The sequence below is a fragment of the Haliotis cracherodii genome, unplaced genomic scaffold, assembly GCF_022045235.1.
Source record: "Haliotis cracherodii isolate W230 unplaced genomic scaffold, xgHalCrac1.p SCAF_3, whole genome shotgun sequence".
Classification (NCBI taxonomy): Eukaryota; Metazoa; Mollusca; class Gastropoda; order Lepetellida; family Haliotidae; genus Haliotis; species Haliotis cracherodii.
The window spans coordinates 11,044,531-11,058,259 of record NW_027266286.1 but is presented as its reverse complement, the minus strand read 5'-3'; the positions used below and the strand labels follow the sequence as shown (position 1 = coordinate 11,058,259).

The window sequence follows — 13,729 nt, the reverse complement described above, 5'->3', positions numbered from 1 at the left end:
TCATTCACAACAGCTATCATTAGTAGTTTCCATACTTTGTGAGTACTCCTTCTTTCAGATTGTTCATTCACAACAGCAATCATTAGTAGTTTCCATACTTTGTGAGTGCTCCTTCTTTCAGATTGTTCATTCACAACAGCAATCATTAGTAGTTTCCATACTTTGTGAGTGCTCCTTCTTTCAGATTGTTCATTCACAACAGTAATTATTAGTAGTTTCCATACTTTGTGAGTACTCCTTCTTTCAGATTGTTCATTCACAACAGCAATCATTAGTAGTTTCCATACTTTGTGAGTACTCCTTCTTTCAGATTGTTCATTCACAACAGCAATCATTAGTAGTTTCCATACTTTGTGAGTACTCCTTCTTTCAGATTGTTCATTCACAACAGTATTTGAGAAATACTGTGTTCTTATGTATGGATTTTATGTGAAACCTGTCAAACTATTTCTCAGAAAGTACCAAATTCATGTCAATGGCTTTGTGTTCAAAAACCTAATACCTAGATGAAGTTTGGTAGCACACAATGAAAAAGAATGAGGCTACCCACTCTCACTATCATTATCAATCGTCACTGCCTGATACGTAAGTTACTATCACAGCAAAAACAAATTGCCTCTCTACCAGTAAACTGGCATTATTGTAGACCTGATACATCAATCCATCATTCTTTCATAATAATGATTATTTTAGTCGACAGTATCATAGAGTCATATAAATTAAGGTTTGCAACTGTCAAATCTATCTGAAAACAATGATGGATGCTTTTAGAATATTTCATTTCTGCAAGAAGCAGTGAAAATATTGAATGACTTTCTAGAAACTTCTTTACAAGTCATTAAGTGTTCATATAATTACTATGAATGATACTAATATTTACTATACATGAATCTTATAATGTTTATGTCACCAGACCCGTTAAGATTCAGGGTAGAATAGGTCTTCAGCAACCCATGCTTGCCGTAAAAGGTGACTATGCTTGTCGTAAAAGGCGACTAACGGGATCGGGTGGTCAGGTTCGCTGACTTGGTTGATGTATGTCATCGATCCCAATTGCCTGGATCGATGCTCATGATATTTATCACTGGATTGTCTGGTCCAGACTCGCCGTCATACAGCTGGAATATTGCTGTGTGCGGCGTTAAACAACAAACCAACCAACCAATTCACCAGAAATGTCTAAAAGCATGCTGATAGTGTTACACTTTTAATAGAATTGTCCATGGATCAGTGTGTATATAATAGGGGCTGTGCTGGAATGATTGTATGCATCTCATCCAGTTACCCAATTATGCTGGGTGAACAAATGTTTTGATGCATTTCTGCTGAACTAACCACAGTACAATATTTTTATCTTTCCTCATGTAGGTTGCCTTGGCGACGCTAGTCACATACGTGTTCATCACACCATCTCACTACCTGGATGCCAAAACCACATTCGTGGCAATAACTTACTTCAACGTCTTCAGAGTAGCCATAAATCTGGTCCCCATGGTTGCTACAGATATTGTCCGAGTGAGTTTATAATGTGTGCAGGTTATATAAAACTTTATAAGGAACCTGTCACTTGTAATAACAGACTCAGCTTATTACCTGATCCTTGGGCCTGTGATGATCCAGGGTAGAATAGGTCTTCAGCAACCCATGCTTGACGTAAGAGGCAACTAAAGGGATCGTGTGGTCAGGCTCGCTGACTTGGTTGATGCATGTCATCGATCCCAATGGTGTGGATCAATGCTCATGTTGTCAATCACTGGATTGTCAGGTCCAGACTCAGTTATTTACAGACCGTTGTCATGTAGCTGGAATAATGCTGAGTGCATCGTTAAACAACAAACTAACCAACCAACCTGATCCTTGGTTTGTCAGCACCAATCCTTTCCCCCTTGTATTTCACCAAAGTGTTTTGGCTGTCCACCCACATTAACCTGAGATGCATTGATGTAAATGAAGCTGTTCAAAGCTGTGTTAACTCTAAATTACTCACTTACTTTTATAAGGGTGTTGGGGGAATGGGTTGAATCAGTGCAGGGTCATGAAACATATGGCAGGTTGTGCATCCTTGAGAAGGTCATGAAACATATGGCAGGTTGTGCATCCTTGGGAAGGTCATGAAACATATGGCAGGTTGTGCATCCTTGAGAAGGTCATGAAACATATGGCAGGTTGTGCATCCTTGGGAAGGTCATGAAACATATGGCAGGTTGTGCATCCTTGAGAAGGTCATGAAACATATGGCAGGTTGTGTATCCTTGAGAAGGTCATGAAACATATGGCAGGTTGTGTATCCTTGAGAAGGTCATGAAACATATGGCAGGTTGTGCATCCTTGAGAAGGCCATGAAACATATGGCAGGTTGTGCATCCTTGAGAAGGCCATGAAACATATGGCAGGTTGTGCATCCTTGAGAAGGCCAAGAAACATATGGCAGGTTGTGCATCCTTGGAAAGGTCATGAAACATGTGGCAGGTTGTGTATCCTTGAGAAGGCCATTAAACATATAGCAGGGTGTGTATCAATGTGAAGGTCATACAACACATGGCAGGTTGTGCATAGTTGAGATCATGAAAGATATTGCAGATTGCGCATCTTTGGGAAGGTCATGAAACATGGCAGGTTGTGCATTCTCGAGACGATCATGAAACATATGACAGGTTGAGCATACTTGGGAAGGTCATGAAACATGGCAGGTTATGCATCCTCAAGGTGTTCACGCTTGCCAGGTTGAGCTTCCTTGGGAAGGTTTTGAAAGGTTGTGCATCCTTGGGAAGGTCATGAAACATATGGCAGGTTGTGCATCCTTGAGAAGGTCATGCAACACATGGCAGGTTGTGTATCCTTGAGAAGGCCATGAAACATGTGGCTGGTTGTGTATCCTTGGGAAGGTCATGAAACATATGGCAGGTTGTGCATCCTTGAGAAGGTCATGAAACATATGGCAGGTTGTGCATCCTTGAGAAGGCCATGAAACATATGGCAGGTTGTGCATCCTTGAGAAGGCCATGAAACATATGGCAGGTTGTGCATCCTTGGAAAGGTCATGAAACATATGGCAGGTTGTGCATCCTTGAGAAGGCCATTAAACATATAGCAGGGTGTGTATCCTTGGGAAGGTCATGCAACACATGGCAGGTTGTGCATAGTTGAGGTCATGAAAGATATTGCAGATTGCGCATCTTTGGGAAGGTCATGAAACATGGCAGGTTGTGCATTCTCGAGACGATCATGAAACATATGACAGGTTGAGCATACTTGGGAAGGTCATGAAACATGGCAGGTTATGCATCCTCAAGGTGTTCACGCTTGCCAGGTTGAGCTTCCTTGGGAAGGTTTTGAAAGGTTGAGCATCCTTGGGAAGGTCATGAAACATGTGGCAGGTTGTGTATCCTTGGGAAGGTCATGAAACATGTGGCAGGTTGTGTGTATCCTTGGGAAGGTCATGAAACATGTGGCTGGTTGTGTATCCTTTGGAAGGTCATAAAACATGTGGCAGGTTGTGTATCCTTTGGAAGGTCATGAAACATGTGGCAGGTTGTGTATCCATGGGAAGGTCATGAAACATGTGGCACGTAGTGTATCCTTGGGAAGGTCATGAAACATGTGGCAGGTTGTGTATCCTTGGGACGGTCATGAAACATGTGGCAGGTTGTGTATCCTTGGGAAGGTCATGAAACATGTGGCAGGTTGTGCATCCTTGGGAAGGTCATGAAACATGTGGCAGGATGTGTATCCTTGGGACGGTCATGAAACATGTGGCAGGTTGTGCATCTTTGGGAAGGTCATGAAACATGTGGCAGGTTGTGTATCCTTGGGAAGGTCATGAAACATGTGGCTGGTTGTGTATCCTTGAGAAGGTCATGAAACATGTGGCAGGTTGTGCATCCTTGGGAAGGTCATGAAACATGTGGCAGGATGTGTATCCTTGGGAAGGTCCTGAAACATGTGGCAGGTTGTGTATCCTTGGGAAGGTCATGAAACATGTGGCAGGTTGTGCATCCTTGGGAAGGTCATGAAACATGTGGCAGGTTGTGTATCCTTGGGAAGATCATGAAACATGTGGCACGTTGTGCATCCTTGGGAAGGTCCTGAAACATGTGGCTGGTTGTGCATCCTTGGGAAGGTCATGAAACATGTGGCAGGTTGTGTATCCTTGGAAAGGTCATGAAACATGTGGCAGGTTGTGTATCCTTAGAAAGGTCATGAAACATGTGGCAGGTTGTGCATCCTTGGGAAGGTCATGAAACATGTGGCAGGTTGTGTATCCTTGGGAAGGTCATGAAACATGTGGGACGTTGTGCATCCTCGGGAAGGTCCTGAAACATGTGGCTGGTTGTGCATCCTTGGGAAGGCCATGAAACATGTGGCACGTTGTGCATCTTTGGGAAGGTCATGAAACGTGGCAGGTTGTGCATCCTTGGGAAGGGTCATGACAAAACAAGACATGCATTTGAGGATGGTCACAGCTAAAAGGACAAAGGCCTACACGCCATCATTTATGAGTAGTCCTCAGCTGTTTACAAAATCTGTGAAATTCATTTATAATAAGTGGGCCCCGATGGCCCAGTTGTCTGATGTACTCAATTCCTTGATCCTCAGGGATGCCAGAACCTATGATCGTGGGTTAAAATCCGAATTTCACCTGATTATGTTCCAAGGTTTGTACACATCAGACCATGCTGGTGGGATTCACCAAAAAGGTATAGATGTCAAATTTCTCCCACATCAAGCTAACACACCATGATATAACTGGAATACTGTTCAAAGGTCCATGGATCTGACAGCTGCGGTATGAGTGAATGAGTATGTTTTTACACCGCTTTTAGCAATATTCCAGCAATATCACGGTGGGGGGACACCAGAAATGAGCTTCACACATTGTATCCATGTCGGGAATAGAACACGGGACTTTGGCGTGACGAGCGAACGCTTTAACCACTAGGCCACCCGACCACCCTAGCTGCGGTATGATATTCACTATTTTCTAACTCATCATGTATATGAAAGAACAAATGCCATGACTCATTGGATGTTTCCAGGCAAAAGTATCCCTAGAGCGGATAAGCAAGTTCCTGAGTCATGATGACCTTGATGAATCTAGTATTTCACACAGCCAGCACTTTGGTGAGTTCAGTTGTATGGATGCCACCAGTGCATGAATAGCTAAAGTGAACGTTCAAATCAGCCACAGGCATAGAGTTGTGGTGTATGTTATCAGTTTTTTTCTTTCCTAATTCATAGTGAGGGTTATGAACACAATGTCTTACCAACTGGGGGCACGGTCAACCCAGTCGTCCAAGGCGCCGCGATTCGCTGTGCAGAGTTGCGTCCCTTGGGCACGCCAGAAACCTATGATTGTGGGTTCGAATCCCGGTTCGCCCCGATTATGTTTCAAGGTTTGTCAGCACCATACCCGTGATTGTGGGTTTCACCGAAGTGGTAAACGACTGAGACCTGCATCACTTCAGGCTTTCCTCCCACATTAAGCTGACACGCTGCGATATAACTGGAATACTGTTAAAAGTGACATTAAACCCAACTCACTCACTCACTCACTCTTACCAGCTGTAAGGTTTGCGAGTGTATACGTTCGTTGTCAGAGGTGAATAAATACATAATTGTATGAGAATACTAATAAAATATGTTTTTTTGTATCTAAACAAAGTATGTCCCAGACACATGATAACTTTAGATGTACTTTTGTTCTTTTGAAATGTCATTTTCACATTTAAACATACAGTTATATCGGATGACAATAAAACCACAATGTAAATGTAAGGTTAGCTAAATTGTGCATTGAAGAAAATGAAAAGACATTGGCTAGAGTTTTGAAACTAGAGGGCACAATGTTATATGGCATGTATGGTGTGTCTCTCTGTCTGTTACAAACCTTTCTTCTTTTCCTTTGCCCTGAAGTACAAGGCCTACTTCACATGTAGAATCCCAGACATCTGATCAGATTTTAGCATATATTGTAAACGTGGCCTTTGCCCTTTAGCAAGAAAACTCCACACATATCAGTGCTGAACTTTTGTACTTGATCCTAGCTAGGTGTCTCTGAAGACTGCTTACAGAATAAGGATGCAAATTAAAATTGATTATTTTTCTTGTAAGTAGATTTTTTCAATCTTTTACAGATCATGCTGTTACCATGGAGAATGCATCTTTTACCTGGGAACCTGAGCTTGACCCATGGCTGCAAAAGTAAAACATCACACATGTGCTTCTTGTTACATCCAGATGGATGTAGACTTGTAACTGTTATACATTTACGTCATGCAATCTATAGTGTAGATACATAGACATGTATTGTAGCTTAAGACAAAGAATGTTTATACTCTAATTTGAATTGAAAAACAAAAGACTTTATTGTATTTGTCTCATTTCCCAAGAATCAATGTCAACATCCCTGAAGGCAGCTTGGTGGCAGTGGTTGGTCAGGTGGGGTCGGGGAAGTCGTCCCTGATGTCGGCCATGCTGGGGGAGATGGAGAAGGTGCAGGGATTTGTCAACATGAAGGTATGTTATGCCAGAAGGCTGTTTAGTTGGGTCAGGCCATCTTCCCGAGGCAAGAGAGTTAACTGACTTTAAAAGTCCAGTTTCCACCCCTGCTGAACTAGGCTGGAATTACTGGGCTGATCGTAGTGCCACCAGTGTCTATTACCATTTTTGTCCCTTCTAAGCCTCTCCTATGGACCAATCAGATTCCACCTCTCGTATCACTTGCCTTTGCTTCACACAAAATCAAGATCTATATTGTGATAAAACGGGTCTCACATCGCGAAATGCATCAAATCATGTGAGCACCTTGATTAAAAAACGTGAAAAGATTTGGAAAATATCTGCTGACAACGAGTTGGCGGTGCACATGCTTTGCAAATCCTGCAATCGAACGAAATCTGCACGACAGCTTACGAACTGGATTTTGATTTTGGTGCGAGATTTTTATTGGACTATGCACAGACTTGTTAGTCCAGCCAAAATGTAACTCCATGATACCAGCCTAGTTCAGCAAGGGTGGAGACTGAAAAGATGGGTCAGGCAGATGTTGGTGTGGTAGGTGGGGCGGAAAGTCGTCCCTGTTGTCGGCCATGCTGGGGGGGATGGAGAAGGTGGAGGGATCTATTAAGTTGGGCCTGGCAGATGTTGGTGTGGTAGGTGGGGTGGGAAGTCTTCCCTGTTGTCTGCCATGCTGGGGGAGATGGAGAAGGTGGAGGGATCTGTTTAGTTGGGTCTGGCAGATGATGGTGTGGTAGGTGTTTTAGTTGGGAGGGGGTGCAGGGGGAGAGCATACAGGACGGGTTTGTCAGGAGATTTTTGATGAGGTTGGAGTGGGTGAATGTTGGGCAGGTAGGGATTTCCAATTGGGCACCTTTGGGACAGGACAGATGTATTGGGCATGTTTTGAGTGGGGCTGGTGCAGGAGAGGGTGGAGATATGGAGCGGGGCCGTGTTCCTGCTGTCAATACTGGAGGCGATAGAGAGGTATTCATCCATCAATGACGTTGGGTGTAACACTGCATTTAATAGTGTTTCACTCACATTACCATGGAACCACCCAAGCTTCTATGCCCATGCCATTTTGAAGGTTCATTAAGCTTCACTGGTAACAATTTTAAGAAGATCATTAAAGGGGAAGGAAAAACCATGCTCGTCATACCCAACTCAGTATGATGTGTGGACTGTTTGAAAATATCTTCAAATATGATACATCTAATAATTCACTTATTCATCTCCAATCATGCAGGTATAGCATGGAATTTAAGAAATGTTAAAATATGAAGATATCAATACTAAAGTCATTTATATTGAAGCAGCCAGAGCACATTTTGTTGACCAAAATGAAAAACTTGTTTTCACTAAAGAAAATGGTTTCAGGAGTCCAAAAATCCAGATGACCACAAAATGTAATTCACAAACTGTGATATATTGTGCCGAGTGAATATTTGTTTTGAATTTACATAGTTGGCATTCGTACCCACATAACTGGTGTCTCTTCTAGGAAAGGTGAAAATACTGTAGACAATGTATGAACCTGTTCTCATATTATAATGAAAGCTGCAGAATTTCTGTAAATAAAAAAAGCATTTATTCCACCATGCAGCATTATTGAATGTAAGTATACTTAGAAACTACATTTAATCTTAACAGTCAGACTGAATGAGTGAGTATGGTTTTGCACCTCTTTAAGCAATATTCCAGCAATATCATGCCTGGGACACCATAGATGGGCTTAACACATTGTACACATGTGGGAAATTGAACCCAGGTGTTCTGCATGATGAGCGAACACTTTTACCACTAGGCTACCCCAATGCCCCTCACCCTTAATATCCTTGATTTACATTCATCAAATATTTAAAAAACACTAGAGGTAATAAGTTTGTCTGCAATTCTTGCCAGGGAAGTATTGCCTACGTTCCTCAACAAGCCTGGATCCAGAACGACACCCTGCAGAACAACATCCTCTTTGGGAAGGACATGGACAGAAAACTGTATGACAAAGTTGTCAGTGCTTGTGCTTTAAACAAAGACCTGGAAATATTATCAGGAGGAGACCAAACAGAAATAGGAGAAAAGGTGAATATATTCCACTAGAAAGGGTTTCATCAATAGTAATTCCTGCCACAACAAAGTTGTCATTGGGTATAGGAACCAGCTCTGTTCCTGACACTTCTGGATTATTGTTTAATTCTTGTTCTTCACAAAACCTTTCATATATCCATAAAAGATGACATTCTATTTGTTCTTTTTTGTCATCAGGGCATCAACTTGAGTGGGGGACAGAAGCAGAGAGTGTCTCTGGCCAGAGCCGTCTACAACGATGCTGACGTCTACCTCCTGGATGACCCTCTCAGTGCCGTGGACAGCCATGTTGGCAAACACATCTTTCAGAAGCTTGTAGGACGTGACGGATTGTTAAAATCAAAGGTACTACAGCACAAGAAGAACCTGTCTCCTTTCTCATGACATTTTGGTACATCATATATATTATACTGTTAGGCACACTAAACACAGCACTAAAGCAGCAACATCCAAATTTTGCACATTTCAATTATTAGATCAGCCTTCTTAGCTCCAAGGAGAGTGCACATCCAAACTAAAACAACTGAAATGTTTACGGTAGGTCCTTGTCATACTTCAAATGCCCTGTATACAAGAACTTGGGTGTTATTCATTTTGCAGACTCGTATCCTGGTCACCCATGGAGTCCACTGGCTTCCACAAGTGGACACAATCCTTGTTCTGAGCAATGGCCAGATCTCCGAGATTGGAACGTATGAGGAACTCATGACTCATGATGGTGCCTTTGCCAAGTTTCTGACCACCTATCTCACTCAGCATAATAATGAAGACAGTGATGTGGACGAGGAAGAGGAGGAGGATGGTAAGTGTTCAGATTTGTTACTAGAAATGTTCCGCTAAGCTGTCACTCTGTGGCAATTCAAGGGGACCATCACCTGCTTGTCATGAAAACCCAGATGTATAGAATAACGCAATACAGTGGATAAAGTGTTAAACTGTGAGGTCAAAGTCTCAGGTATTGCCCAGTCTTATAATACGAAACACATAAATGAGGGAGTTGGGTCTAATGCCAAATTGGACTGTCTTTCACTTAAATATCTATTATTAGTATAGCCTTGGAAAGTCACTCTAATCTAATCTACTGCCTTGTGCTGAGAACAAATGAAAACCCAATGATGTGAGTCTGGCAAAATGTTGGACGAGAAGTCTTTGTGACGATTGAAATTCATCATTTTAACAATACTGTTTGTATGATTTGCAGCAGAATAAGACAAATGAAATCTAAATTTCAGCCCAGGCAATCAGGAAGGACATGTTGGAGCGACTTATATCTGTGCAGTCAGAGACAGAGACATCTGGAGACGAGATGATGAGGGGTCACATCATGAGCAGAATCAGAAGGTAGGTCTCCAGGTTAGTGACATAGGTCACCAGGTCAGTGACTTAGGTCACCTGGTCAGTGATATAGGTCATCGGGTCAGTGGCATAGGTCACCAGGTCACAGGTCAGTGACATAGGTCACCAGGTCAGCGACATAGGTCACCGGGTCAGTTACATAGGTCACCAGGTCAGTGACATATTTCCTGCCCAGAACAGGTATGGTATCCAGGAAGCTCCACTGATGTCCTTGAAAGGATTGATCTTACTTTCCTCACTGTGAATTTGAGTTTAGCAGAATCTCTGTTTTAAACAGATCATCGTTTCGTAACAGAGATGATCAATTTCTCAAAAGAGCCTGCTTGGACTACAGTTCCGTGGTATCTGAGCAAAGCTTAAATATCCACCTCTACCTGTGTAATGACTTGTCATTGTTCCTGCACACATCTAAAATCTAAAATCTGAAATTGTCGATGCCAGACAGTCATCGATGCTCAGTGGAAGTGACAGTCAGTCGATCGATCCTGCTCACCAGGTGGCACCGAGAGAAAGAATGAAGCTTAAGGATAAAGTTAATGCTGTTCCAACCCAGACTCCCCAAATAGATCGTCTCATTGAGGAGGAGGAGGTGGAAGTTGGGAAGGTTGGTAATGTACATGCCCTATAAACCTATTCATTGGGATCGCTATTAAGTAAGAGACTTCTTTCTATAGGTTTTAAAACCTATTGTGAGGTTTTACTTTCCAGTCGGGTTAAATCTCATAAACAGGGACGTTGTAATAAATGTTGTTTTAAGTTTCTTTTTTCGGTTTATAAGCATGGAAAAACACTTTCCCTCAGTTTTGGTAGACAGAGCATGCCCTGGGCGTCGGGAAAAACCGCGGGGGCTTCGCCCTCTTGGTTTTCCCTCTCCTCAGGGCATGCTCTGTCTACCAAAACCTCATGAGCCTGTTTTCTCCAATTCATACAGATGCTGCAATAGAGATAGTACCCCACAGTTGCTTCAACAGTTAGCTATAGTACCCCACAGTTGCTTCAACAGTTAGCTATAGTACCCCACAGTTGCTTTAATAGTTATAGCAATAGTACCCCACAGTTGCTTCAACAGTTTGCTATAGTACCCCACAGTTGCTTCAACAGTTAGCTATAGTACCCCACAGTTGCTTTAATAGTTATAGCAATAGTACCCCACATTTGTTTCAACAGTTAGCTATAGTACCCCACAGTTGCTTCAACAGTTAGATTTAGTACCCCACAGTTGTGTCAGGGATATTATATAATATCCCAGGGATTGTGAGGTACTATAGCTAACTATTAAAGCAACTGTGGGGTACTATTGCTATAACTGTTGACACAACTGTAGGGTACTAAATTTTATATAATGTCCTGGGTATTTTATTAATATAACTTCCGTTCAGATTGTAACAGTTGCTTTAATAGTTAGCTGTTGTACCCCACAGTTGCTTCAACAGTTAGCTATAGTACCCCACAGTTGCTTTAATAGTTATAGCAATAGTACCCCACAGTTGCTTCAACAGTTTGCTATAAAAACCCACAGTTGCTTCAACAGTTAGCTATAGTATCCCACAGTTGCTTCAACAGTTAGCTATTGTACCTCACAGTTGCTTTAACAGTTAGCTATTGTACCCTACAGTTGCTTCAACAGTTGGATTTAGTACCCCACAGTTGCTTTAATAGTTAGCTGTTGTACCTCACAGTTGCTTTACTAGTTAGCTGTTGTACCCCACAGTTGCTTCAACTATTAGCTATTGTACCCTACAGTTGCTTCAACAGTTAGCTATTGTACCTCACAGTTGCTTCAACCATTAACTATAATAAACCCGCAGTTGCTTGAACAGTTAACTGTTGTACCCCACAGTTGTGTCAACAGTAAGCTATTGTACCCCACAGTTGCTTCAACAGTTAGCTATTGTACCCCACAGTTGCTTCAACAGTTAGATATTGTACCCAACAGTTGCTTCAACAGTTAGCTATTGTACCCCACAGTTGCTTCAACAGTTAGATATTGTACCTCACAGTTGCTTCAACCATTAACTATAATAAACTCGCAGTTGCTTGAACAGTTAACTGTTGTACCCCACAGTTGTGTCAACAGTAAGCTATTGTACCCCACAGTTGCTTCAACAGTTAGCTATTGTACCCCACAGTTGCTTCAACAGTTAGATATTGTACCCAACAGTTGCTTCAACAGTTAGCTATTGTACCTCACAGTTGCTTCAACCATTAACTATAATAAACCCGCAGTTGCTTGAACAGTTAACTGTTGTACCCCACAGTTGTGTCAACAGTAAGCTATTGTACCCCACAGTTGCTTCAACAGTTAGCTATTGTACCCCACAGTTGCTTCAACAGTTAGATATTGTACCCAACAGTTGCTTCAACAGTTAGCTATTGTACCCCACAGTTGCTTCAACAGTTAGATATTGTACCCAACAGTTGCTTCAACTATTAGCTATTGTACCTCACAGTTGCTTCAACAGTTAGCTATAGTACCCCACAGTTGCTTCAACCGAGACAGCATCCCACAGTTGCTTCAACAGATAGGTTATAGTACCCCACACGAGACACAGTTAACAACTCAAGATTGCAGGACACTGTGTGTCCCCAGACTAAAACAATACAGCAGAAATCCCAAAGGACCCCCTGAAGTTTGAACACTGCTCCTGGATGGAGTTAAGATGTGTTTGATATTTAAATACTATTACAATAGATACAATACAACACAAATAAGTAAATGTGAATATTTAATTGACTGAGAGTGAAAGCCACAGAGACCACATAATGTAAAAGCTTTTCAGTAATATTGACAGCCTCAACCTAGAAACTTTAGCCTACCCTTTTCTTCCAAAGATTTAGTGATATTATGCGCTGTTGATCAGTGTCCTCAAAATCTCTCAACTACTCTGCCTTCTTCTAGCAGACGACCATCTTTAGCTTGATCTAGCAGCTCCTCTGGTGGAGGAGAAATGGGATATAGCTAAGGGGAATAACTCTGGTCAACACTGTAGCACATCTTTATGTTTAAGTATGATTGACATGGAATTAAGTTCAAATCTCTCTTTGGCCTTATCTTTTTAATCAGTTTAAATTTTTTAATCAGTTTTAATTATTTTGTAACTTCTATTTATAATACCAGTATATTATTTTTTATCTTTTACAGTAAATTGAGATTCAAGAATAATCACAAAAACTTCAAAAATTATATTTTTGTAAAGAACGCTTTGCTGGGGAGTAGGAATGCATTAATGTTGGTATGATGCAATTACAATGGAGTGTGCGCCTATGCCATAGTGCTGACAATGTAAATGTTTGTGTATAGCAAGTATAGCCTTGCTAGGATAATGATGCCTTCTTGTGTATCTCAGGTGAAATGGAAGGTGTACCTGACCTACATGAAAGCACTAGGTATTGGGAACCTGGTATTGGGCGTGTCCATGTATGTGTTGTACGAGGTCTTCCAGGTGTGGGGCCAAATCTGGCTGAGTCAGTGGACCGACGACGTCAACCTTGGCAACACCAGCCTTCTGTCCAACAGCACAGAGAGGAGGCAGTACAACGACTACTACATGGGAATATATGGCCTCTTCGGAGTATTACAGGGTTCGTATCAACTGATAGTTTGATGAATACAAGAAATACTTAATCAGAGAGGAGGCAGGACAACGACTACTAAATGGGAATATATGAGCTCCTTGGAGTATTACAGGGTTCGTATCAACTGATAGTTTGATGAATACAAGAAATACTTAATCAGAGAGGAGGCAGGACAACGACTATGACATGGGCGTATATCACATCTTTGGAGTAG

General features: G+C 41.9%; 1 protein-coding gene across 1 annotated transcript in view; it reads left to right on the top strand.

The window, feature by feature from the left end:
* The window catches only part of LOC139473641 (multidrug resistance-associated protein 1-like), a 55,740-nt gene that overhangs the window by 26,375 nt on the left and 15,636 nt on the right, over positions 1-13,729 (top strand). The window contains exons 12-21 of the mRNA XM_071256319.1: positions 1,369-1,515; positions 5,037-5,121; positions 6,135-6,201; positions 6,390-6,516; positions 8,401-8,577; positions 8,761-8,928; positions 9,184-9,385; positions 9,816-9,924; positions 10,381-10,543; positions 13,287-13,521. Of these exons, the coding sequence (XP_071112420.1) occupies positions 1,369-1,515; positions 5,037-5,121; positions 6,135-6,201; positions 6,390-6,516; positions 8,401-8,577; positions 8,761-8,928; positions 9,184-9,385; positions 9,816-9,924; positions 10,381-10,543; positions 13,287-13,521 (1,480 nt within the window). The remainder of the gene's footprint in view (positions 1-1,368; positions 1,516-5,036; positions 5,122-6,134; positions 6,202-6,389; positions 6,517-8,400; positions 8,578-8,760; positions 8,929-9,183; positions 9,386-9,815; positions 9,925-10,380; positions 10,544-13,286; positions 13,522-13,729) is intronic.